General features: G+C 48.2%; 3 protein-coding genes across 3 annotated transcripts; 1 reads left to right on the plus strand and 2 right to left on the minus strand.

The window, feature by feature from the left end:
- Nucleotides 1-10,593: 10,593 nt before the first annotated feature.
- EV420DRAFT_1768557 (P-loop containing nucleoside triphosphate hydrolase protein) lies at nucleotides 10,594-11,734 on the plus strand (the record flags this gene model as incomplete). The annotated part of the gene is made up of 3 exons (XM_060480978.1): nucleotides 10,594-10,980; nucleotides 11,039-11,119; nucleotides 11,172-11,734. The coding sequence occupies 3 exons, from the start codon at nucleotides 10,594-10,596 to the stop codon at nucleotides 11,571-11,573; spliced, it is 870 nt and encodes a 289-aa protein (XP_060324761.1). The 3' UTR covers nucleotides 11,574-11,734.
- A 7,186-nt stretch (nucleotides 11,735-18,920) lies between these two features.
- EV420DRAFT_1241157 (uncharacterized protein) lies at nucleotides 18,921-19,103 on the minus strand (the record flags this gene model as incomplete). Its single annotated transcript, XM_060466638.1, has 1 exon — nucleotides 18,921-19,103. A coding segment is annotated over one exon (183 nt), but the record flags the coding sequence as incomplete, so codon positions are not given.
- Nucleotides 19,104-20,630: 1,527 nt separating this feature from the next.
- On the minus strand, nucleotides 20,631-21,740 carry EV420DRAFT_1277926 (uncharacterized protein; the record flags this gene model as incomplete). Its single annotated transcript, XM_060468053.1, has 1 exon — nucleotides 20,631-21,740. A coding segment is annotated over one exon (1,110 nt), but the record flags the coding sequence as incomplete, so codon positions are not given.
- Between the last annotated feature and the right edge of the window lie 4,553 nt (nucleotides 21,741-26,293).

A 26,293-nucleotide genomic window follows, 5' to 3' on the forward strand; every position in this document is an offset into this window, starting at 1 on the left:
GTCTGGATTTGCCCACACCCACTCCTGATTTTCCTTCTGTAGGTGATCGTCCATGGAGTGAGCGATCTCTTCTACCAGCCTCTGAAACGAGGATGTAACCGATATGGGTCCAACCCTCGTCCTCTCCTTTGCTGTGTATGTATCGTCCATTGCGTTGAGTTCTTCGGAGTGTGCTGGGGTGGAACATTGAGAGGATGGAACCGTGGATACGTCTGTAATGCATGGGGTATCTGGTTCGTGGTAATCCGGTAGATTGTTTTGGGGTATATTGGTGTCGATTCCGACCATTTTTCCTTTGTTGTTGACCTTCCACAGGACCTTTTGGATACGAGCCTCGTAGTCGTTCACGAGTTCCTCGGCATTGGCCATGTCTGAACGTTTTACCCAGGAGTTTTCCTCCATTGGGTACCCTTTCCATTTTACCAAGTACTCAGTTATGGTTCGGTGGGTACGTCCACAACCAATGACTTTGTCGCGCTCCTCCACAATTTCTTCTATTTCGTATTCTTCTTCATCATCTATTAATTTGGGCGGTGGCCTTTCCGGACGTGGTTGATTGGGGAATTCGGGGATGTGGTACGGTGTCAGGAGGGATTCGTTGAATCGGTTATGAATTTTCCAGGCTACTGGGAGTTTGAGTTTGTAAGTGGAGGCACCTTTCTTTGATAGGATGGTGAAGGGTCCCACGTGTTGGTCTCCAAGTTTTTTGGCGGGTCGAGGGAGATTTAGGTTGGCGGAGTCCAGCCATACCTTATCGCTGACCTGGTACTCGACCACCTCGTTTTTGTGTTTATCGTAGGCCCTCTTCATAGATTCTGCTGCCCGTTCCAATGATTCTCTGGCCTTCTCTTGAACCTCTTTAATCCCCTCCACTAATTTGGACGTGGCTGGGACACTATCCAGTCGTTGGGTGATCTTGATAACTTGTCCGTCCCTTCCAAAAACTACCTTGTAGGGTGAATATCCCGTAGCCGAATGTTTTCGGTTGTTATGGGTGAAGGCGGCCAGTGGTAGCCACTCACTCCAGTCATCTTGTCGATAGTTGACGAACATCTTGAGGTATTTTTCTATCTCCTGGTTGACCCGCTCTGTTTGCCCGTCTGTTTGAGGGTGGTAGGCGGTGGAAGGATTCCCTTCGACCTGTATGAGCTTGTAGAACTCCTTCATGAACTTCAAGACGAAGATGGCGCCTTGATCTGAGATGACCTTCTCGGGCATCACTCCGTAGGGCACATAAATGTGGTCCCTTAGGATCTTAGCGAAATTCAACGAAGTGAGTTCCTCGGTGCACGCGATCAGGATGATCATCTTGGAGAACCGGTCGACAATCACTAAAATGGAATCAAATCCCTTAGAGTTAGGGAGTTTGGTGATCATGTCGACCGAGATGTGGGTCCACGGTCAGTCCGGTACCTCATTTGGGTGGAGTGGCGCCTTCTTTGGGCAGCGATCCGCCTTGGTTCATTGGCAAACCTCGCACCCCTTCACATACGCTTCCACTTCTCGACGCATGCGGGGCCACCAGTAGTCCCTGAGGACTAACTCCTTGGTCTTCTCTATTCCAGGGTGTCCTGCCGTTACATGGTCGTGACGGAGGGCTATGATTTTCCCTCGTAATTTCTTGTCCAAGGGGACATAGATGCGCCCATCGTACCAGAGTAAGTCTTAGTCCCGGGAGACTCCCTTCTCATGATTGAGGGAGTCAGAGATTCCTCGGTCCCACTTGCGGGGGTCATGAGTAGCGAGTCGGATCTCTTCGTGTAATTCCTCCTGTGTCGGCATCAGCAGGGCCCTGAAGTGTTCAGCCTTTAGGGTGACCACGTCCTTGTTATCCTCCCTCCCCTGGTCGTGATCCGCTTGCCTGGACAGTAGATCCGCCTTGCGATTTTGAGCTCCTGGCTTGTGGTGTAGCGTGAACTGGTACTCCACCAACTCGGTCACCCACCGCGCCTGTCGTCTATTGAGTTTTTGGGGCTTGTGAAAGTACTGGAGGTTGGAATGATCCATCCAGATTTCGAAGTCTTCTCATGCCCCCATGAGATACTGGCGCCACTCCTCCAAGGCAATCATAATGGCAAGAAGCTCCTTATCATAGATCTTGTAGTTCCGCTCCGTGGTGGATAAGGCTTTTGAGAGGAAGGCCACCGGTCGCCATGGCTCCGACTGCACCTTTGCTCGAGTCGGCTTCCACTCGGAACTTTCCCTCATCCAGCGGGATGGCTAGAACCACGTCTTCATGGAATAATTCCTTCAGCTTTTCGAAGGCTTGTTGCTGGGCTTCCTTCCAACTCCAGTCCACCTTTCCTGTAAGTGTAGTGAGAGGTTTGACGTGTTTGCTGTAGTCCCAAATGAAGCGTCGATAGAAGTTGCAAAAGCCCAGGAAAGACTGTAGTTCCTGCTTTCGACGTGGAACCGGCCAATCCAAGAGGCCTGCAATTTTCACCGGGTCCATACGAATCTTCCCCTCGCTAATGAGCACCCCCAAATACTCCGTCTCCTCCACCTCGAACTCGCACTTCTCGGCTTTTAAGAACAGTTTGTTGTCTCGGAGTATCTTCAGTACCTTCCGTATGATGCGTCGATGGTCGATTTTGGATTTGGACGTGATGAGTATGTCGTCTAAGTACACGGATACCTCTCCAGCAGCAATAAGGTCTTTGAAAATGTCATTCATCATCCACTGGAATGTAGCCAGGGAGTTGGTGAGCCCGAAGAACATCACCAGGGGTTCGTAGAGACCACGGTTAGTTCGAAAGGTGGCCTTCCACTCGTCCCCTTGCTTTATCCTAACATTATTGTACCCCCAACACACGTCCAGCTTGGTAAAGTACTTGGCTTTCTTTAGCCGATCCATGAGTTCTCCGATGAGGGGCAACGGGTACCGATTTTTGATGGTCATATCATTAAGCTTGCGATAGTCTTGCACTGGGCGAAGTTTGCCATCCTTCTTTTTAACGAAGAAGAACGGTGACGCCATAGGAGACTTGGAGGCTTGGATGCAGCCCATGGAGAGATTTTCGTCGAGGAATTTGTCCAACTCTTCTTGTTCCGCCGGGTTGAGAGGGTAGACTTTACAATCGAGATTGGCATCGGCATTGGGGATCAGCTCGATGGCATGATCCCATGGCTTTCGAGGCGGTAGTTCATCAAAGTTTTCCTTGTCAAACACGTCTTTGAATTCCCTGTACTCCTCCGGTACTATCTCCTCGAAGGACTTGGTGGCCTTTTTTGCATTGGCCTGCATGGCTAACTCATTCGCCTTGGTTCCCATGGCTCGTACATGGAATGCCTCTTCGAAATCTATCACCAAGATGGTGTCTCCTTCCTCGTATTCGTCCCACTGTGAGGTGGGGTCGGTGTCTGGAAGCGAGAATGGGATTTTTCGACATGTGCAACGGGCAAGGGTAACTGCCCCGGTGTTCCAATCGATAAGCGGATTGTGTCTTCGTAACCAGTCATGCCCCAGGAATAAGGGGGTGGTGCCTAAGTCCACCACGGCTAGTTCTATCTGCTCCACATGATCTCCAATTCATAAGCGAACCTCGGCGTATTCCATAATATCACCTCCTTTATTTTGGGTGCCGTCGGCATTATAGACAGGGATGGGACGGGCTGCCTTTTTAAGGTTGAGGGGGTGACCCTTTGCCCAGGCATGGTCGATAGAGCTGCCCGTGGCCCCACTGTCTACTAACACTTTTAGGGTGTGCCCTTCCTGGGTGTCTAGCGTCTCCAACTGCACGTTGATTGATACGTTACACCCTTTCCTCCCCCATATGTACATAGGCAGCTTCTTCAGATCCTCCATCCACTCCCATTTGTCTCTGGCTTCTTTGGTGGTCTCCGATTGCTCTTTGAGCACTTCCCATAAGTCAACCATTACTTCCCCCTTCCTATGAGGGTGTATCCACTGCTTGAGGGTGGAGAGGGCAGCCGACTCGTCTCAGGTGAGTCACAGTGCCTGTCGAGTCCAGTGCGTTCCAAAGGGTTCATAGTACGTGTCCAGAACCGCCTTCTTGATCTCGGGTGTCAATTCGGGACTGGGGGTCGCAGAAGACTTCCCCTTGGGTGTGGTGATCGGGATGTCGGATTGCAAGTAATGTTCTTCATCTTCGACTTCCTCCAACGACATGTGAGGGATCTTGCCTCAAGGTGGCAGTTGGTCACCAGGCCGGTCAGAAAGGCCCCTCAGCAGCACTTGGTCACCTTCTGTCGAGTTGGTGGAGGAGGGCTCGCTGCCCTGTGTTCGGCCCTGGCCAGGGGCGCTTGTGCACGATGTTGTAACCTCCATGATTGATCCGTACTTATCCTCTTTCCTAACCCCAGCGGTACTCTCGGAGGCCCTAGGCAGACGCACACATATTGGCTCACCTAGGGGGTCAGCATCGTTTGTGGATGAGGCCACTACTAAATGCAGGTGGTCCCCTAGGTTCCCGGCCTCAGCTGCTTTTCCGCCACTGATGGGAGGAACAACCTGTAGTGGAGGCCCGTCCGTCGGAGCTGTCAGCCAATTCTCCCTGCTGGGGCGATGACCACCACGTCTGGCATCCATCTTGTCTTGACCTGAGGTGCTCACTGGGTTCTCCAGAACTTTTCCCGTTCGGTCAAGCGGGGGTGTCAGAGGTGGACCAGCCCCTAGGGGTTCAGTGCTCAGTGCAGACCGCGTAGAGCAGCGGAAATCCCCTTCTACGCCTTTGGTGTTTTGCGATTCCTCACCCTTAATTTCTTCAACTGGTAACGCGGCAAAAAAGTTGGTATATTGTTCGTACGGAGTACCTACATACGTAGTATAAGTCTGACTAGTAGTACATGAGCGTGCACCAGAAGAAATTAAGTCCTTTGCCGATGCCGTCGAATCGCTTATTTTGACGCTGGCTCGTCTTTTGACGACTTCTCCTCCTTGACCTCCTCGATCTTCGTTTCCTTCCCATTCTCTTCCTTTTCTGCTTCTGCAAGTAATTGGCGGAGGCATTGGACGTTGGGTTTTTTATGAGGTGGGAGCTTGACGGGAAGCCATTTGGACTTATCCGTCGGGCATTTATGGCCTCGGGTCCACCCGGTGTTCCCACACTTGAAGCATCGGTTGTCGGACCGGAGTTTGTCGATTTCCATCGGCTGCCCAGCCCCTCCATAAGTCGTTCCCATGGCGTCCTTCTTGTCGCCGCCGGAACCTTGTCCTCCACCCTTCAATTGATTGCCTCGACCCGAACTGCTCTGGTTTGGGGAGGTCTTACCGGCTAGTCCTTGGGCGACGTCGTATCGATAGTTTGCATCGATCCTCAAGACCCGAGTCTTCCACTGCGCATAGGTTGTGGGGTGCTCATTGTCCCCATGCATAACCGTCTTGCGGACTGTCAGCCTGATTGCCGCTTCGACTGCCTCGAACATCTGTTTCTCGTCTCCGAACTCCTCGCACTTGTGAGCTAATCATTCAAACTTCGCGAAGAACTCCACCGCAGACTTGAAATCCACTTGTCGGAGCTTCTTCCACTCCTACTTCCATATGGTGAGTTCCGCCACTTCCCGGAATTGCGTGGTTAGGTCGTTGGAGAATTCCTCCCAAGTGGGGAACCTCCAATGCCCCTGTGGAGTGCGGTACCTGTAGTATTGATCATTCCACCACCGTTGGGCTTCTCCCCGTAGGTACCCCTGCACGAACGTAATTTGATAAGGGTTCTGCCCCTGGTCATTCATCGTGTAGTACATCGGGAATACCTGGAAGTACACCTCGCAGTGATGAAGGAAACGGTTAATGTCAGATGACACCCCCATGAAGTATTCCGGCTGAGTGATCAGCTTGGGCTTGACGTCATTCCAGGGATTGTTCGCCGCACCCGGGGCCAACACAAAAGGCGGGATGGGATCTGGCGGAGGAGGTACTGGTGGCTTGGGAGGCCTCGAGAGGGATTGCAAGTGTGGGTTATTGTTGGGCGGCGGGTATCCCTCTGGGTACCTGCTCGGTGGCCCGGGTATCGGCCGTTTCAGTACCGTGGACTCTTTTCCTTTTGAGGACCCAGCGCCTGGATCGTCCCAGAAGCCGTCGCCTTCTTCCTCTCCTCCTGCGCCTGCCCAGAACTCCATGGTTTCCAAAGGGTTCAGCATCGGTTGGGGACAGCGGTATGGTTCACAATCCCTTTGTCTTGCTTCGGGGTGCACCTGGTTCCACACGATAGCCGCTCGGTGCCAGGTTTCCACCTCCAGAATGTTCTTCATGAGGTACACATCCCCGGTGTACCTCGCGCTGCGATAATCTTCCCCTGCCTCAGTGAAGAGCCACTGGGGGTCTCTCTCCATGTCCTCCATCATGATTTCGTATAGTCCTTCCCAAGGGAGGATATTGAATATTGCGGGAAGCGGCGCTCCAGGCCTGGTGAGAACTGTCCTTATGGCGTTCATCACCTGCGTCTCCAACGTCACGTTGGGAGGCCTACTCAGCATCCTTCCCCTTCTTCCTCTCTCTGGCGAGTCGGTCGATCTCTTTGTTTCTCCTCCACCGCCCAATGTTGGAGTCCTCGTCGGTGATCTCTGACTGATAGGCTTCCCATGCTCTTCGTCGCACCTCGAGGTCGGTTCCGGCACGTTCGGTGCGTCCGGCATATCTAAGGGTGGCAGCGCGCTGTCTGTTCTCGACCTCGGCGGGGGTGGCATCGGGTTCGAGGGGAAGGTCGTGGTAGTCGGGTCCGAGGAGGGCGGCAATTTCAGCCCTCCGGATGCGTGTATCATGCGCTCTTGCGGCGTCCATTTGGGCCTCTCCTTCTGGGGAGAGCCAGGCATTTCGGGGGAGTTCGAGCGACTCGACAAGGGTGTGGTAGAGTAAGGGCCAGGGGCGTTGGTATCGAGGGACGGGGTCGGCAAACGCTCGACCCGCGACCGACGGAGTGAAAGGGGTGACGGTGGCGAGGTCCCCGGCGCCGGCAATTGTGCTAAGTTCCTCGGGGTCGTAATCCGGGAACTCAGCCCAGAGCTGCTGATCCGTTGGTTCAGGCCTGGCGACGGGGGTAGGGAGTGAGTCGGCTTCTGGTATGGCAGGGAGGGGCCGCTTGGTCAACTCTCTGGCCACAGGAGTCTCTTCCCCTGTGTCGGCGTAGACCCAACTGGTACTTGGGTACCAGGCGACCGGGGGCCCTCTGTTAGCAGGCCAAACACGTCCATGGGGCCTTGCTCCATCTGAACTGGGGGTAGACACGGTGGAGGCCCCAAGGCCAAGCTCTCCAGGATCATCGTCAGAGTCATCTCTCCTTCCCTCCTCATACCTCCTTCACTCACTTCCCCAGTCGGCGTCTGTCCACTTTGTCTGGGATCTCCCACTCCAGCTGTCTCCAGTATAGGTTGCATCTTCCTCCTCGTTCGGGTAGAGGTCACCGAGGAGGTCTTCGAGTCTAATTCTTTCGAGGTCTGAGAGCTTGTCCCCTTCGAACTCGGTGTCAGGGCTTTCTTCGCCCTCGTCCAGAGACCTGGTGCCTTGTCGTCCCCTTCCATCAGCGCTTGACTCACCTTGGACTGGAGACTGGTCAAAGAGGCCTGGTAAGGGTGAGTCTCCTCTGTCGAGGAATATGCCCCGGGTATCTGTGATGTCGACAGTAGTGCTTCTGTAGGAGTCGGTGCTCGACCCTGAGGATCGCGAGCTGGGTCGCGATGATCCGTAGAGGGATTCTCCAGGTTCCCTGGAGACGTTGGATTCGACATCTTGTAGAGTCTGTTGAGATGCCATGGGAATGTGTATTACTGGTGGTGGGTACGCGGGAGTGCTGGGAACGTAGTGAAATGGGAGTTGCGTGCGGACTCTCCTCTGTTGTCGGAAACAGCGGTGTAGTCGGTACAAAATAATGGACAAGAAAAAGAGTATGAAAGTCGCGAAGACGGCGGGAATGGCGTCAGACCAGGGCATCCGTTTGGGAGTCTATCCTTCGTATAGTCCGACAGTTACGATTAACCATGCGACTGTTAGGACGGGATAGAGCTCACTCGTCGTTATCAGCACGATGACGGCTGAGATTATGACAGCTTGTACGATGACAGGGAATGGCGTCAGTTTGGATAGGATGGGGTCTTTTTTAGAGTCGGATGATCCTGATGAAGAGTCCTACAAAGTAGGCCACGAATAAGGGGGCCGGTATGTAGTATCGACACAGGACGATGGTGATTGCTACCCTGATTAACACTGAGGTTAACGGGTCTTGCAACAGGAAAGGCAGTGCCCGAAGGACAACTGCGAGGAATATGAGGATTGGATATAGAATGTTGGGTAACGTTCGTTAATGCTAGGCAATGTATGACGAGCTTCGGCTAAATGTTAACAACCAACTAATCGTCGACTTAGATCAAACTAGGATCACCACTCGCACTTCGGTGGTAGATACTCTAGCAGGTCAAAGGCGAAGTCAAAGTCGACTGTGGGCACGTAGACGCGAAGAACGGAGTTCGAGTTGGGTAGATTAAACCTTAGCTGAAGCTGGGGTTTAGACCAGTGGAGGCTCTACTTAAATACAAGTGGATATGCTAATAATAGGACTGTGAGAAATGATCCGTAGGGATCGCATATGAGTAATCAAGCTGAGTAAAACGAAGAAAAATGAATAAACCGTAACATTGAGCCCCTCACACATTTGAAGGGTTCCCTGCTTATCCCAGAGTCCCCACTAGTCACCAACTTGAGCCGTTTGTACTTAGCATACTCCAACACACAAGGCTGTGAACCTCATTGTATTAACAAAGAGATCATTCAGCCAATTAGATACTGCTGAAAGGTCCAAGCCAGGGGAGTATAGCATAGAACAAAAGCCAGGTGGCAGAGAGGATTAGGAAGCTCCTGACAACGAGAGTTTTAACTGAAGAAGACGCCAGAGGCCTTCCTCTTTAGCTCAGTGATTTACAAGATTGGAAAATTTTGAGCATTGGATCATTGAACTGGAATGGATGTGGTCTCGAACAACATGAACATTCGGGATGAAAGCCATCCTACGAGGAGGATGGGTCAGCCACTCAATCGAGTCTTTGTTCTGCATCAAGCGGAGGCACGGGTTGTCATCTGCTGCTAGCGGAATTACCATGGATTCCTTACAACATCATGTTTGCGTGCATATCGTCTTTGTGACCAGTGAAGGTTGATAGGTGCTAAGGGGGAGGAGATTCTGAATGAGGCTGAACGCATTGTATGATATGCAGTATGGTGGGAAACGGTGTTGTTCTCTTAGACGGACCTCGATGTATAGGTAAGATGCAGATGCTATCTTCATGATGACATTGAGGATGGCTGCAGAATAAATGGGGAAGCGGAAAATTAGGTAGAGGACTGACTGTTCCTAAGCGTTCCTGCTGAGAGCACATAGATATCTTACATAGTACCCAGAGCACTAGTCTGTGGATGATCATGAAGCAGTTAGGGCAAGACATAACCGGGTGCACTTTGGTTGTATAAGGTAGTCCAGGACAGACTTCCGACCTTGACCTCGGTCTGCCAAGTAAGTCCAAAGAAATAATTGTACCAGGAAGATTAGAGGCGACAGTGGTAATAATCAAGTAAACATGCATGTAGTTGAAGTCGTGCAAGATCCGGTGCAGTCTCTTTCAGCAAAGAGCTGTCAGAAAGAAGCGGTGTCAATGTTACCAGAATGTTACAATGAAGATGGTATGAAGATTTCAAATCCAAAGGTTCTGGGGCGCTGGAAACGTTTCTTGGAGGCTGCTTTTGGATACTGTTAGAACCCTAAGTGAATGAAGCAATTAGGATCCAAAGTCATGGACCGTCACACTCCTTCCGCTTTCGTTGATCGCACCCTATCATATCATTTCCCCTCTTCGTCGAAAACCCCTGCAGGAAAAATATTTCTTTCTCACTTTTCGACCTTTGGCAAGCTTAATAACTATCTACTAGCACTGTCGAAATCCAACACTCAGTAATAGCACCTCAGCTCAAATCTATTTTTCGAACTGATGGTTACATCACTATGGTCTGGCTCTCTACTCGGCTTCTCTTGTTGTTCACAACAAGCAAAAAATGGAGTACCTATTGGTTCTGGTATACTGTTTATTTGTCACTAGTAGGTAATGCCAAAATGCAAAAAAGAAAATCTCCGCAAAGCTCCTAATGTTCAGAACTCTTAGGCTGCAATTGAAAAAAAAAAAATTGAGATACAGGTGCAGAACTCCGATCCATCTATACTATTTCAGTGGTGGTTATTACCTTCATTTCCATTGTGATGGTGTTTCTGATCATGTCCTATTCCCATGGCATGCCACAAGAGTCCTAACTTAACTGCATCAGTAGATCCGCAAGACATAGTTCTTACCGAACTCGCATGAACAAGGGGTCACTGATTTTGGGTTTTGGTACACAAATGTCGAAAAAAAAATTAACGGCTAGACCTGTGACTGGTCCCTACATGAGCAAGCGTCGATGGTAGGGACCTGTACGGCTGAGTTTGAATTCCCTTTGATAAATCTACGGAATTGCCGGATCCCAAAAAGGTCAGAGAAGGGGCTTCCATATTTAGGTTTTACTGGTGATCGTAGTGATCTCGACGCATTTTGACCCGTTTTCTTTGTTTACCACCATCTCATCTCTTTGTTGAATGCACTGTTACCATAAATCACCAAATGGGAACAATATCTGGTTCTAAAACTATCTTTGAATCTCTCGACAACATCAGGAATGCTGGCTTTGATGATCTCTCTCAGTACATCACCCATTTTGTTGATGTGGATCATGTTCCATCAACGTACATCTCTACGCTTTCACGAGACCAACAGATCATCTGCTACCGTCTCTTTCTCTTGGCTTACCTTGTGACCTGTGGAAGGGAGGCACCTAGAGAGATGCAGCTTCGAGCAGCATTAGCCTCGTATGAAAGAAGGGACTCGGCGGTTATTGCAGGGACAGGGTCGGGAAAAACCCTTATCATCGCTCTTCTTATCTTGTTGGACCACCCTTCGAATGGTGTCAGCATCACGATATACCCTCTGAAGCACCTTCAATTGACCCAGGTACGTAACATTAGCTGCTTGGCAACCGTAATTGGAGCTCATATTGCGGACTACGTAGGCGAGAGACTTTGTTATAAAGTACAAGATCAATACTATTGCAATAAATGATGATACGTCACGGAATCAGTCATTCTGGGATGTACGGTGACCTTCTGTTACGTTTATATACTCAAATTTACGATGTTCGACAGAATATGATATTTAATGGCAAAACCAAGACGCTGGGAACTGTCAAGCACTTCATTGTAACTACGGAACAAGTGTTCAAATCCAAGGAAGGATATCTCACACGATTTGGTCATCTCATCCGGACGCTGGCGTTTCGGAAAACAATCAGGCATGTTTTTGTAGACGAGGCTCACTTCATTTATTTCGCTGGTACTCCACAGTACAACGTTCCCGCATTCCGACCATCCTGGGGTCGCTTGAATGAGATAAAAATACTCCCCTCCATTCCTTGGCAGGTATTAACAGCGACGTCGCCACTTCATGTTCTCTCGGTCATTGAGAGTGCTGTCCTTCACTTGGAGTTTAAAGTTGAGAGGACATGTCCAATGAAAGAGGGGTGTAAAATACACCAGAGAAGGACTTAAATCGATTTCTATGGCTGGCAGACATGACGGACAGGGAAAATACACGAAAACGCGTCGAGATCACTACGATCACCAGTAAAACCTAAATATGGAAGCCCCTTCTCTGACCTTTTTGGGATCCGGCAATTCCATAAATTTATCAAAGGGAATTCAAACTCAGCCGTACAGGTCCCTACCATCGACACTTGCTCATGTAGGGACTGGTCACAGGTCTAATTAACGGCCCATGAAGCTCAACCTACCTACCATATGGCGTCATTATGATGACAGTATACTATATATGGAATCCTTGTGCCTGCCCCGTGCCCCACGGCTTCGCCACGTTCTCGACTCTCTGGACTCGGTTAGGGTACCAAAGATGAGGTCATGGCTTTCTAGTCACTCACTGGCGGAGACATGCAATTTCCTCCTTCCTCAGATGGTAGCTTCAAGTCCACAGGAAGATGATCTAACCGAAATGAAAGCAAACTATTAATGTCTGCTACATTGGTATGCATCTGGGGACCTGATAACTGATTTTATTTCCATGCCCAGCACCTCAAAGCCAGCCTAGAACATGGGAAATCCTTCCTCAAGGTGATCAGCATCAACCGGATCGTATCGCAGGGCACATATCGATGTTACTTTTGGCATGTGTTATGGATCTGCCGAAATCCGGAGATGCGAGCACGAGGTGAGGAGTGATGATCAAAGCGAGGTATGATTAATTAGAAATGATGTACGTCGTTAGGGAATATAATGGATTCCGGCGAGGGTTCGTGAGGAGACCTGAGAGGTCCTGTTTGTGAAATAAAGAGATCAGCAAGCGCGAAGCAATTACTGAGGGAAATAGCCGGTAAGCGCGGAGCAATTACCGATATAGAAAGCCTGTAAGCGCGAAGCTATTACGAGCCGTGGGTGAAGGCAAGCGCTAAGCGTAACCTTCAGGTTTGTGTCAGAAAGCGCTAGGCGTATCCAACGAGTTGTTCAGCAAGCGCTAGGCATAGCTGAGGGTTCACGCAGTGAAGGTGTCCTGAAAGTGGTAGATTGGTAAAAGCTTTTTTAATACAATGTTACCTATGAGTTTATACACTAAGGAAAGATTAGAGTCATTATTATTCTATAATGTTCCATAATATTCTAGTATCAATATGAAGAATAGAGAAAGTAAGAGAAAGTACGAGCGAGTCACTACTAGGACCGAGAAGGCCGAGTTCGGGCATGTGTTGACTCATGCACCGAATCAGTGGATACCCAATATCCATAACAGCATGCTCTGACCCTCACAGGTGCATATTCCTGTGATGAAGAATCGTGTGGTTTGTTGGTGGTATAGGAAGAAGGGAAGAAGTGTTAAGGCTCATCGTGATGAGGTTAATGCGCTGTTTGATTGGACGGGCTTCATGGATGATGGTGCAGAAAAATGACTATGCCTGGTAAGACTTTCCCTGCTTCCTGGCACGCATCACTGACAGTGCGAACCCAGACGCGGAAATGGTTCCACGCAATCATATAGCCCCACATCATATAGACGAACAATCTCAAACTCGACATCCTCTCCAACAACTAACCATATTCCTGCGATGAAGATGCGCCACGCCTACTGATCCGCCTCTCGCTGGCTCTCCTCTCCCTGAACCACCTTCACTAGATCCCACGTATCCAAAGCCCTCCAAGGCTACCAGCTCCTGGTTGTATCTAAGGGAAATATGGTCGGTCCTCATGGTCTGGGTTATCGGATGCGGATACCGGTTCGCAGATTGGTCCCCGAGAAGCACGTTGTCGACTAGAGCGAAGCTTAATGCAGAACGTAACTCCCAATCAAGTATCTTGGATAGGTAAGCACTCGTCCATCTGGTGAACTACGCTAATTTATGTAGGCTACAGAGAATCGAACTCCTGCATCTGGACGACAACGGGACGACTTCTGCCTGCGTCCAGTCCACATCACGGGCAAAGTCCTAGCTCTCAGAGACAACTTCCACGAAGCGCTCATCTGGAACTAGAACTCGGTGGCGTAGGGGAGTTGCAGGTATGGTTCCTACAACTACTATAATCACGCTTATTCATCCCATCCACTCATAGTATGATGACCGCATCCCCAGTTATCCACAACCCACCCGCCACCCTCATCGTCTGTGCCCGATCTGGATCACTCTCTACAACACCCCGGTAGTGGGCGCACCCACTCTGTCAGGCAAGTCGGCCCACCAGCACTACACCCGCCCTCTGTCCTCATCCGCTTAGCGAAACAACAACCCCGAGCATCTGAACTAACTTCCCTCTCCCTCTCTTTCCTCATCTCCTGATGCGGAGCCCTCCGATGCCAGGTCCCCTGCCATTGTCACGCAATGGTCGAACACGCAGCTATCTTCCGTAGTCCACTGCCCAAGTCCTCGTTCTCGTCCAACAATTAGACGTCGTTGGATTATGATGAAGACTGTTTTTCAGGGATATTACGATTGTTCAGGTGTACAGGATTGTATGCTGTTTATGCGTCCGAGAGAATGCTGAACTGATGCACCTTCGGAATCAGGAGAAGCCTCACCGACACCGTTCGCAGCGACTGGTTGTTGCTAGTTGTTGCTATGGATTCGGGTATGCTTTGGGAGGGGTTCGTTGTCTTCCCGCTCATAGACTTGCTGGGTGTTCTTAGTATCGGACCGCAGAAAGAATGGCAGGAAGGAGTCCCAGATACTATTCCACTGACGCATGGACCCTCGACGCGTTTCTATGTCATCAACAAAAGTATCCTGGCATGCTACACCGACTACTACTCGCTTCTCTCAACAAATGTTATATTTAAGCAAACACGCCTCAGTCCCGACGTACTGCGCATAGGCATGTAATCATTCCAGGCCTTTCTACGACGAATACCATCCCATTTCTCTCCCCTTCTTCTCTGCCGAGTGAGTATTTCACTTGTACATGATCTCTGGTTGTTGAATGCAAGCGCTCACAAGAGTACACGAATGCATCCGAGTTTTGTGTTCTTTCCGATTACCATCCCATATACCGGTCTCCAAATGCTCTAATCCGGAGAAGCAAGACGAGTTTCGCCGCCTCACCCGCTTCCAAGGGGCACGGTGAATTCTGCGTTCGTGTTTGCATGCGTGCATTTGCGTTTAAATGCATGTGTTTGTCACGCTTGCGTTTGCATGTACGAACTTGACAAAGATGCGTTCATGCGTAATAATACTTTTATGTACTTTAGCTATCAAATAGATGGAATGTAACAGTCTAATGTACTCGTAAAAGATCTCAGCACTGTACTTTGATGCCAACAAGGTCTCATCCCATAGAAGGACACTCCCTGATTAAGTGTGAACCCACCTGATCACTCATGTGGATATTTCCCTCCGGAAAACACATCTTGAGGGCTTCCAGGGATATTGGACTATGTTAGAGGTATGAAAATAGTATGAGCAATATAAACAGATCGGAGGAAAGAGAACCAGTTCAAGGCGTCTCAGCTAAATCTTGGTAGGTTTCCGCAAATTATAGTGAGATATATATATCAGGAATCCATTGGAGAATCTCTCTTAAGCTTGGAGAATGTAGCCGAGCACATATGAAGTGCAATGGGAGAAGCCACCACAGTTCAACTCGAGTTCAACGCAGCCTAACGCAAACATGACATGCCATCACAACCATCATCACATTTGCATTCTCGTTTGCGTTTTGTCTCGAACGCATGCGTTAGTTTGGGCAACACATGCGTTTATTACAACGACGCTCACGTTCTATTTAATAACGCATGCGTGACTTATTTTTGAGTTGCATAAGCGAGTTGCGTCAATTCAAGAGGTGCACACAAGTTTTTCGGTTTACCAAAAGCCCAACAAATGCAAGGGTTCACAACTGATTCAATGCGAAATGATACTGAAGTAAGAGAATTATGTTCTAAGACATATACTAGTTAAAATCCACGCCTTTATGGCTTTCCAAGATAGTTTCACACTGTTTCAATGTCATAGAAAGCTGCCGATACATGTCCAGTAAATACGTCGAAAGTAGGTAAGTGCGTCATATAAATACATATGGTAGTATTATTCTTGAAGGTAGACTAACTATTAGCAGGTCACGCACTTGAACGCATCGAAGGAATGCAAACGCATCCGAGTTGAATGCATTCAAACTGAAAGGTACTAACTATGCTAAGGAAGGCGAAGTGCTACACACACACACCCTAACACACCCAATAATTGCGGTTCGAAGGGGTAAGTTACACCGGGTCGATGCTTGTACTGTGGATACTAGTTCCGGGTTGATAATGAATATAATTTGTTTGATTGCAATATTCTGAAACGACACAAATCTGGACTTTCTGTGTTACCGAACACAATCTGATACCAATGGGCTGCCTGGTGCAGTTTCCTGAATGCGTACTAACTGCCTGGTGCAGTGTCTGAACTGATACTGTCTGCCTGGTTGCAGTTTTACTGGTGCTAACACGGATTCTGGACTGTACTTCTGACTGTCTGTCTGTATCTTTCTGAACTGACTGCTTTCTGAATGGTTCTTGCACACAAAACGTGACCAGGTCACTAAATACAATTCCAGGTGAGTCTAGGACTCGAAGCTCTTAACCAAAACCCGTACTAATTTGCTTGGTAGCGTTCCGGGGGTCAGAAACCTGACCTCCCGCTAGTTACATGGACAGTATTTATACTATTCTACCCTATCTATATTTCCAATCTTTCCAGGTACTATTACTGCGCCCGCTGACTGAGCCGGGTGGATATGAGCTCACTTCCTGACAGATATGAGCTCATATCCTGGCTCCCAGGTGAACCCGATCATGATCTTGTGCCGCAATCTGGTGTCCTGGCTCATGATACTAAGTTTTACCTGTACCGGGTCAGAGCCCCTGGTGTTACAGTTCTTGTTTCTCATCTACCCAGCGAGCCAACCATCCGCCTGAGAGACTAGGAAAGCTGCCAGGTAAGTAAAGCCATATGCGATCGTTCTTTGTTTTGTTATTCTTACTTTCGGACCGATGCCATCAGGTGGCCATCAGTGCCTGGGATGCCGGTTCGGTTGGAGCCATGTGCTTTCGACCTGCCTGGACCTTCGGTCACTCGGGCTGAGTCATCGGATCACCGGTCTGTTGCCCGAGCCCTTAGGCTTGTCACGGCTGAGTCCTTACTGACGCAGTGGGGTTTAACACTTCTTGCTGTGTACCTTGCAGGTTCTTTCTTACTCGCACAGCTACAAACGTAGTTTGTAGGATAATAAAATTAAGATTTATACGTGTTTTCCAAGGGTAGATGCCAGGCAGGCATATCAAAACGCAGTTGAACGCAAGCACGCAAGGGTCGAATGCAGAATTCTCCTCGCCCGCTTCCGAGGACTGGGATGGTACCTGCAAGTGGATATGAAGCATACCAGGTTGATCCTGACGGTCTTGGATATTGCGCGGACGGACGAGTCGAATGTGGTGGCATCATTGGATAGGTAGGCACTCGTTACTCTGATCAACATGAACGATGGCCGACTTATGTGACTTACAGAGGACTCGTGCTCTTGGATACCAACGGCAATGGAAACCTGCACGAAATCCAACCTCCTCCCAGCGCGTACATGTCAACATCACTGGTTACATAATCATTCTCTGTGGCGACGTCTCCTCGACGCTCACGAGCCTACAACACGGGTCTCCGGCTCGTTGGGGCCCGCCCCAAACCCGGCTTTATACTTGGGATATTAGTTGAGTAAAATCCTTGTTAAATGTATTAAATGTAAAAAATCCATATTATGCATGTAGTAGAGCCTCAGGATATACAATATTTAAAGTGTCTGTACCTCTTTCTGTATCTGGAAAGAGAACTCGAATCCTTTGTCCTTAAGTACAGCGGCTAAGTGCTATGTAAAGCTGTCCATGAGAAAAAACTGGAGTACACAAATCCAACCCAACAAAAGTAACAGACTGGCCTTGGGACTTATTGATTGTCATTGCAAAGGCCAATCTGACTGGAAATTGACGACGTGAAAAAGCAACAGGAAGTTCTGCTGTGTCTGCATTCAGTGTGATATGTGGGATGAAGACAGTCTTGCCTGCATTGGTGCCACTAAGAAGGCGGCATTCCAATACATGAGGCCGGAATCGTGTGAGAATCATTCGTGTCCCATTGCACAGACCATTTGCTGGATCCAGGTTACGAAGAAGCATGAGAGGACATCCCACTTTGAGTGCCAGTTTTGCATGTGGTAATCCAGAGGCATTGAAGTTTTGAAGAAATTCAACTGGATAAAGCATAGCAGCATTATCCAACTCATCCTCTATCATCTTGTCTGTACTCCAATAAACAGTCTCCTGTCCTGGGAACATCTCCAAAACCTTCTGATTGATTTCATCCACATCATCGTTACGTCCAGAGAGAATTGTTCGTTCCAAAAAGAAGCAATCCTGAAAATGGCCAGCTGCAATGTTTGGGTAAATGTAATTGATGAGTCCAGAAAGTGAAGAGTTGGTAAGATGCATAGAAGGAGGAAGTGAGATGACACGATCTTCGGTGAGTCCTTCGCCTGCACCCACAGTAAGCAGCCAACGTGCAAACTCAATGTTTTCAGGAGTCTGATCCAGGCGCATATTTGTTTTCAAGTGAATGACCTGAATGTAAGGCCACAAAGGGGATCGACGAAATGAAGCTGCCACAATCTGCTCCCGTGATCCTCGTGGAACAACTGGCAATGTCTGATGAAAGTCTCCTAAGAGAAAAAATGAGCAAAGACAATCAATAAAAACCTAACCAATAATAATAACATACCACCAAATAAGACAGTGATTCCACCAAAGAGTGCATTGTTATTGCGAATATCACGAAGAGTACGATCCACAGTCTCGATATCATGTCGGTTCTGCATAGGAACCTCATCCCAAATGATGAGTGCAGTCCGACAAAGAAGCTCAGCTAAGTGAGTCCCTCTGCGAATACTGCATGTTGTATCATCACGTGAAGGGATTGGAATTTTGAAGGTGCTATGACTTGTACGTCCTCCAGCTAAGAGAACAGCAGATATACCAGAGGAGGCTCAGGTTAACACAATCTGTCCTTGAGCACGAATAGCGGCAGCAATAGTATTGCAGACAAATGTCTTTCCACCACCTCCAGCACTATGAAGAAATACTGATCTCCCTTGTTGATGAGTAGCAGACTCCACCACAATATCATAAGCCTCACGCTGCTCTGCATTGAAGGTTTGAAGGTTATTATTGACCAATTGCTGCAAAGATAGAATGTCGTATGCCAGCTGTGCTGCCAAAAGAGGGTTGTCCTCATAAGCAGCCCAGTCCATGGTAGAGGCAGGCATCTGAGTCCATTCAGAAAGATGTCGACCATGAGATCGAAGAAGCTTATCAATTAGATGCAGGCCAAAATCATAAAGCTGAGCTTCTGTTGGATTGGGAATATCATGCTGGCGAAGCTTGTATGCCAGATCATCACATATGTTCTCCTTGAACTGTTCCCACAGCTCATCTGGCTTCGCTGGCTGGCAGAAGAGAAGAAGTGTCACAAAAAGTGATCGCAACTGTGCTCCTGACTGCATAATGGCTGCCTCCTCCAAGCACTGTCTCCATTCATTGTCATCCTCCAGCAAACCCATAGCAATGCAAGCCTCTTTGAAGGTGGCATACTCCACATTATTGACTGTACACAGATGTCTAAATGATTGAGCGCCAGCAACAGCTGTCAAAAGTAGCCGAAGGTAAAACCGGTCACCAGAAGAGGGAGCAGCTTGATACATGCGGCCAATAGTGACACCAATCATAGTATATTTTTGGCGTGGATTCCAGTTTTTCTTGTCCCAGGTATAATGAGCAGGAATCTCCTGATATAGATACTGCCGTGCACTTGGATCTCTCTGGTTGAGTTCAAACCATCGTAACAGAGTTGTAGATTTTGCATCAGCAGCAGCTAACACATTTTCAGCACTATCATTCTCATCGTATGTGATCAACTGTTCATTGGGAAGATGAACATGAAGACGAACAACATTTGGCTCCTCCTGATGCAGCCGAAAAGAGAAGATTCGCCAGCATGATTCAATAGCAGAGATGTAGCGGGCGTCCAAAAACTCCTTGATCTCATCCTTATCCCGAACCTCCAATGTAGTCCTGTCATGACCCTTGTAGATGTATTTGTGGATATATTTTATGGCCTTTACAGAGACACAGACCTCCACATTGATATGACAGTTGTAACGTGCACTGAGGTAGGGATTATATGGCACAACATCACGGTTGGTGTAGACAATTTGGGTTTGGCCACGCATTTTGACATACTTGCGACCATTATTAGGACGTGCCAGATTGGGATATCCATCAGTGGTGAACTCTGTCTGCTCATTAAAATCCTTTGGAAAGTTCTTTGAGCAGCGACCATCTTTCATGCAGCGCTCATTACAGGGACCATGCACCATACACTTGGTAACAACTTCATGGAGAATAGGGTGTGTTTCAGGATCAGGAATCTGAGCGCATGAGACTGAATCAGCATCAGCAGGAGAGCGAATCTTGTGATCAGGATCCAGAAAAATCAGAAGATGCATATGAGGAAGTCCACGCTTCTGAAACTCGATTGTATGCACAATAGCTCTGACTTTGCCAAATATTCCACCCTTTTTGATTTCCTGCAGCAGAGCCTCCTTCTTCAACTGAAATACTCTGGCCACAATATCAGGTCGATCCTCCACCTTCTGATCAGGTCCATCTGTACGCTTCAGAGCCTCAACAATTTCTGGCCATTGTGGGTTTGCTGTCATTGTAAGAAAAATATCTGGCTTCTGCAAAGCTCGACAGATTGCCATAGAATCCTGATAAAGCTGATACATTGCACGTGGGCTGCCTGTATGTGATGATGGAAGGACAATATGTTGGCCAGAGTTGCGCAATCCATCCTCATTATTGGCAGCATCCACTAACCCCTTATACAGATCTGCACGGATGGTTTTCTGATTGTTTCGAACCCAGTTGAGATCACTTTGCTCAATTGATGCCCATGCATCCACAATATACTGCTGAAACAAACGGCCTCCTCTGTATAATGGAGCATCTGGCTCAATTGTTGGGCGCTCGTGAAGACGATATGCATAATACCTGTGCTGAGTGACCATTTTACGCTCTGTGCGGGTGCTCCTTGCTGTCTCTTCCAGAGGTATATAGCGATTCCACCCCAGTTCTCCATATGGAAAGAGAAGAACATAGTGAAGAGGTTGGTAGCTTGGATGAAGTTGGCTGATGCGCTTGAGAGACTGATTGTGCATACGTAAGACGATATCCCGTTCATTCTTCACAGGCTCAGATCCATCTCCAGGAATGACAGCTGCTAACTCATCAGCTGTTGGAAGGTTGTATCGCCGACCATCTGTATCATCCCCCACATGCAATCGAACTTCCAGATTTGGATACTCTTCACGGGGTTTGTCCTTCATAATGAGATATGCTTGTCGATACAAAGGAACATAGGGATTTACATCGTGCATTAACCCCTGAAGTGCTGACATGATCTCTGGCTTTAGATTGGGATTCTGGCGATTATGCATTCCTAATGCTTCCATCGGATCATGTATATACAGCTGCGCATAAGACATATCCTCTCCTTCTCTTGGTAGCAGAGATCCCATTTGATGATGAAGCTCTCCTGATACACGAAAGCAGTATGGTCCTGAAGAGTTGGTAATCGCCTGATCAACCTTCACTGCTACTGATGTGAATGCCAAAGCTGCATTGTACTGTCGGATATTTTTTAAAAAGGTATTAGACATCGGGCTGACACCACACAGAAGGTTATGGAGAACGCCAGGAGCAGGAAGAAGGTGAGGCAGTTTGACCTGTCCTTGCAAGCAGCATAGGCCAAAATGGGGTCTGGTTCTTGACTTGGATTTAAGACGCTCATTATACCAATGTGGTGCACCACAGTATTCACAAAGCCACTCCATCTTTCCAATGCTATGTTGAGAATGTGGTTCAACATGTGGACGTCTTGCAGTAGGGAGTAAAGTTGGAATTGTTCTTGGTGGTGGTGGTGGTGGTGGTGAAGGCAATAGTGGTGGTGCAGGTGGTGCAGGTGGTGCAGGCGGAGTTGGTGGTGGAGGTGGTGGTGGAGGGGGTGGTGGAGTTGGTGATGGAGGAGGTGGCGGAGTTGGTACTCGCTGTTGATATTGTTGGTGCCCAGCCAGATTCATCATGTCAATATCTGATAGTGATACTGGCCGTGGATGAGAAACCTGAACTGCACCTCGGCCTTGACCACGAATCTGCCTATGACCTCGACCCCGATTTTGTGGAGGATGCATTGCAGAAGCAGCATTATGTGAGGAAGAATGACCACCGGGATCCCCACCATGGCCAGTACCACGTGGTCTTCCACGATGAACACCTCTGGAGGTAGTGGCAGGAAGCAATGGCACTACAGGCATAGGATGTTCATGTGGTCGGTCCAGCTGAGATGGAATACGTGTTTCAGGTGGAATATGTAAGGGTGGAAGTGCAATATTAGGGTCAGGACCTGGGTGGGCAGATCGTCCATGGCGATGAGAAGGAGAGGTCATCTGCAGACGCTGAAGGTGATCATGCTCCCGCTGAGTCTGACGTGTACGCTCTGGTGTAACTGGAGGAGAATGAAAAGGATCACATGATCTGGAGGGAGTGGATGGGTTCCTATTAGAGCAAAGTAATAAGCATCTTAAGTTCATCAAATGAGAGAAAACAGATACATACATTGTAGGGTATCAAGAAATAGTGATATCAGTCTCGATCGCAGAGTAACAAACCTCTATACAACAGAAATCTATGATAGACTGCTCACAGACCAAGAAAATTTGACACAGAGGAATTCAATGCTACAACAGCAGTTTATGGAGCTACACTTCCAGCAAGTGGAAGGGGGGGCAACTATACCTGTGTGAACACAGATACCCAATCAGTCCCGCCACACCAATCTCCCTGGCTCGTTGTGCTTGACAGAGGCCCCTATTCACAGGCATGCAGGAGGGTAGGCTTGTCACCAATAACTGTGCCCTAAAGAAAGCAGAGAGGCCCAGAATCCAATCTGAGAGCTCTCGTCTTCACTTTGACACAGAAATTGAGGGGATCACCCAGCAGCACCTTGATCTACTCTGTACTAATGATCTGGACTGAAAGCAGCTAAAAATAGACTCCGGAAGCAAAGGGAAGTCACTTCCGTGAGAGAAAACACAAACCCGGAGCAAGAACACCTGAAAAGAAAATCAGCAAAAGGGTGCTTCCATCAAAGATTGATGAGCAGTACTGTGAAAAGGATACCCAAATTGCCTAAAAGAGCATGATCAGATGGGCCAACATCATAAGAAAAGGAACTAATCCTTACCTGGGATAACGCGGTGCAGGGAGTGTGAAACGACGGACCGACACGGGTGGAGGAAGGTGCAGGCACGAAAAAGGGTGGGCGGCAGTGTGCCCATATTCAAACTCAGTCGGAAAGGGCCATGGTATGGGAATGGCCGTTAAATTCAAAGTCCGCTAATTTTACATAAGCAAATTGTGTGGCTGTGGTCCACCTCTCTTAATATATAGATACAACCGAAAAATTAGTGGGCGCGTCCACGTACGCGACGTGTAGAGTTAGGGAAACGTGCCCCAGCTCTTCTAATCACGTGTATTCACATCTTCCACTCACAGTACGACGACTACATCCAAGCCATCTTTGCCGTACTCGTCGTCTGCGCCATGTGCCTTTCCTTGCTCCGTGAACTACAGCCCCTGGTCGTCATCGTTCTATTTACTCGATCTCTATTCACACTCCTAGCCCGCAGTCCTCCTCTCCAGGATATTATCCCGCCAGGACGCACCCCGATGCACTCTCGGCAAGCGCTGTGCCGCAGTATGACGATGTGTTAGCGTTTGTGAAGATGGCATGCTTTCCCACTGCGAACATGGTTGTGAACCACCAGTCGCTGTCATATTCCCTGCTCCGCTCAGCGCACACATCCAAGAACTGGACTGCCCTGAATTGTGACGAAGAACTAAGTAGTATCGCCCTCAGTTTGGATTGTTCAGTTCTAGTCCCAAATATATCCTTCTTGGCGTACTGTATCCAATTCTAAGGTCCAAATCCCTTTCGAAGGACTCAAATGGCTAGTCTTCGGCTTTTTCGTTCTCGCTGCTAACCCGTGTCCATTAAACTAGAGATACTTTCTAGTTTCAGTGTATCTATCCATCACGGAGGATACGGCCTTCCATTTCCTGTCCTCGATGTCAGGCGGGTTCTTTCTGTTTATCGGTATTCATCAGCATTTCCAGTGACAGGAAATCCCTATAAATCGACGGCATGTAGGGGCTACAATGAACCTTTGTGTCGCTGTGGGCTTACTGGTACCCTTCGCCCACCACCAGGGGTTAAGAAATCCCTGTAGTACGCTTCAATTTTTTTCTTGTTCATCAAGTTAATTTGATGCGCCGTTATTTTGGTCTGGCTTAAGCTAATATCTTCCTATCCAATCCAGGATGAAACATTGGTTTGCATGTTCGGTTCGGAACGTGTATTGTTATACCCCGTTCTTGACACTACTTCGCAGGGTTTAAATCTCATTCGAAGGATTCTTTTCTTTTCTTTCTGTCCATCTTCTCTTTCTCGCAGCCAAACAGAGGCCCATAAGTTGGGCGTTCCTTGCACGAAACGACACTTGCCTTGGCGCTCGGATGATGATAGGTGAGATGACCGTGCTTTTCCACTACCAATCCAGTTCCCTTCTGCGTCTTCAACCCTGATGCAGAAATCATTACGAAGCGTATATTCACAATAACAATAACCCTTCGTTCCTGTGTTGGGCTCCGAGTTTACCACATATCAAGGCGTCATATTAATTTTCATCTGCCCTTTTTAATCTCGTAAGTTGTACCTACCTAACTAACGACGCACAGCTCAAGATATAATAGCACCGGCTGTCCATAGTTCGATTCCGTGGATCAGTTATCTGTGTAACTGTGATAAGTGTGATAAGTTTTTTTTTCTTCAAAACACGACACGATACATGTTCCAAGAAGGTAAAAAAAGGCATGAACACTTCTGTAAGACAGTTTCTCTCGTCTTACGTTACAGTTGAAATTCGAGAATCTCGCTGATATCTCCCTCCAAGCCTCAATGAATCAACGGAGGCGACAAGACGCCATGCATGGTTCGATTCCGTGTCGTGGTCATGACCCTATTTGAGTCGATCTTTTGCTTCCCTTTCTCGCAACTCATGGAACTCAACCACCCTCCTCAGGGCCTTGTGCTAAGGGGAGAATGCAAGGAGTCGAATTTTTTCCGAGCTGGCTTTTGTTTTTCCTACAGAAAGAGAGAAGCACCAGATGTCGGCACCGTACACAGATGAACGAATTGATCTCCGCGTATTCCATGGGGTATTCTCCTACGTAGCACTGGGTATGTAACATCCTGTTCCAGGACGATTCGTACTAGCTGTTTAATTCAGTAAATAGTACGGGAAAGCTATTAGAGGTAGAGGCGAGAGGCGACCAACAAACTGACCGTAAACTTCTTGAGGAACAATCTCTTTTCCTCGAATGGTGTAGTAAAGGGAAACACTTAAAATATCGGTCTTAACGACCACATTTATCGTAGCGCAAATAGTTCGTTCTTTCTGTGGTCAGGAAGGAATCGGAGCCGCAAGAGCCATCAATACCGTAAATGCTAAGCCAGCGTCTATGCTCCTTCGCATGTCTCTGTCAAGGGACAGTTTGGTTTTCGGATGTCAGACAAAACCTTTCAGGCTTTCAAAATTCAGTCGATGGTACAGGTACCTAATTATGAGGAATAAAACAAAATCATTGCGCTCGATTATTCCTCCCTTGGGATTCGAACCCAAGTCGTACTTGGTAGACCTAACTACTACGTCATGAAGGAATACTTGTACGCGACTGAACAGCTAAATGTCACCTGTCCTTGTTTCGGTACCCATTAACCATAATAAAAAGTTCACGATCTGCCAACCAGCTAGAGGGGTCTCCTTGTGAGGATTTGAATATCAAGGAAAATATATTTCGATTTTTGAGACTGCAATTATCCAGTTGTAGTCTTTTGTGGCATACTGGGTACACTACTTATGTCCATTATCAGGGTTCGAATCCCTTTCAAATGATTATGAAGCTGAGCTGATCCTTTTTTTCGTTGCACAGACGCTCCAGTTCTTCATGTAGTTCTAAAACCTAATCATATCTGCCACCATCTGTAGGAGCTATAGCCGGAAGGTATCCATCGACACGTCTCACCGTAGCTCCCTAGTACTATGTGCACTATCTAGCTATATCGATCTCAGCTTTCATCGAAACCGGTGTATAACAAAGTTTGGAGAGGGGGCCCGCCCCTCAAAAATTGGAATCGCTGAACATTTAAAATTGTCATAGAACAGACCCTTCACTCAAACGAAAGTGTCGAAGCAGGTGTCCTTTTGATGCAAGTAATACAGGAAATAAAAAGCTACCGATCTTTGGTCATATTCTTCAAATGGGATTTGAACCCTTGGTAGACGTTAACTTCAATACGGTGCATCATGAAGGCCTCCCAGGGGGCTTGATGACTCTATCCTCACTAGGACCGGCTGAAAGCGTCTAAATTCTAATGCAATCCCTAGGTTTACAAAAGTCTGACTTCGGTGAGCGAACTCTAGGAAAAGATGCCGGAGAATATTCATCTCTCCTCGTAGGGGTGCAGGTATGGGCCTTACGGCCGAACAACGTTTAGAAAGGCTGCCGAGTTCAT

The sequence above is a fragment of the Desarmillaria tabescens genome (genome assembly GCF_030435595.1).
Source record: "Desarmillaria tabescens strain CCBAS 213 chromosome Unknown EV420scaffold_58, whole genome shotgun sequence".
Lineage (NCBI taxonomy): Eukaryota > Fungi > Basidiomycota > Agaricomycetes > Agaricales > Physalacriaceae > Desarmillaria > Desarmillaria tabescens.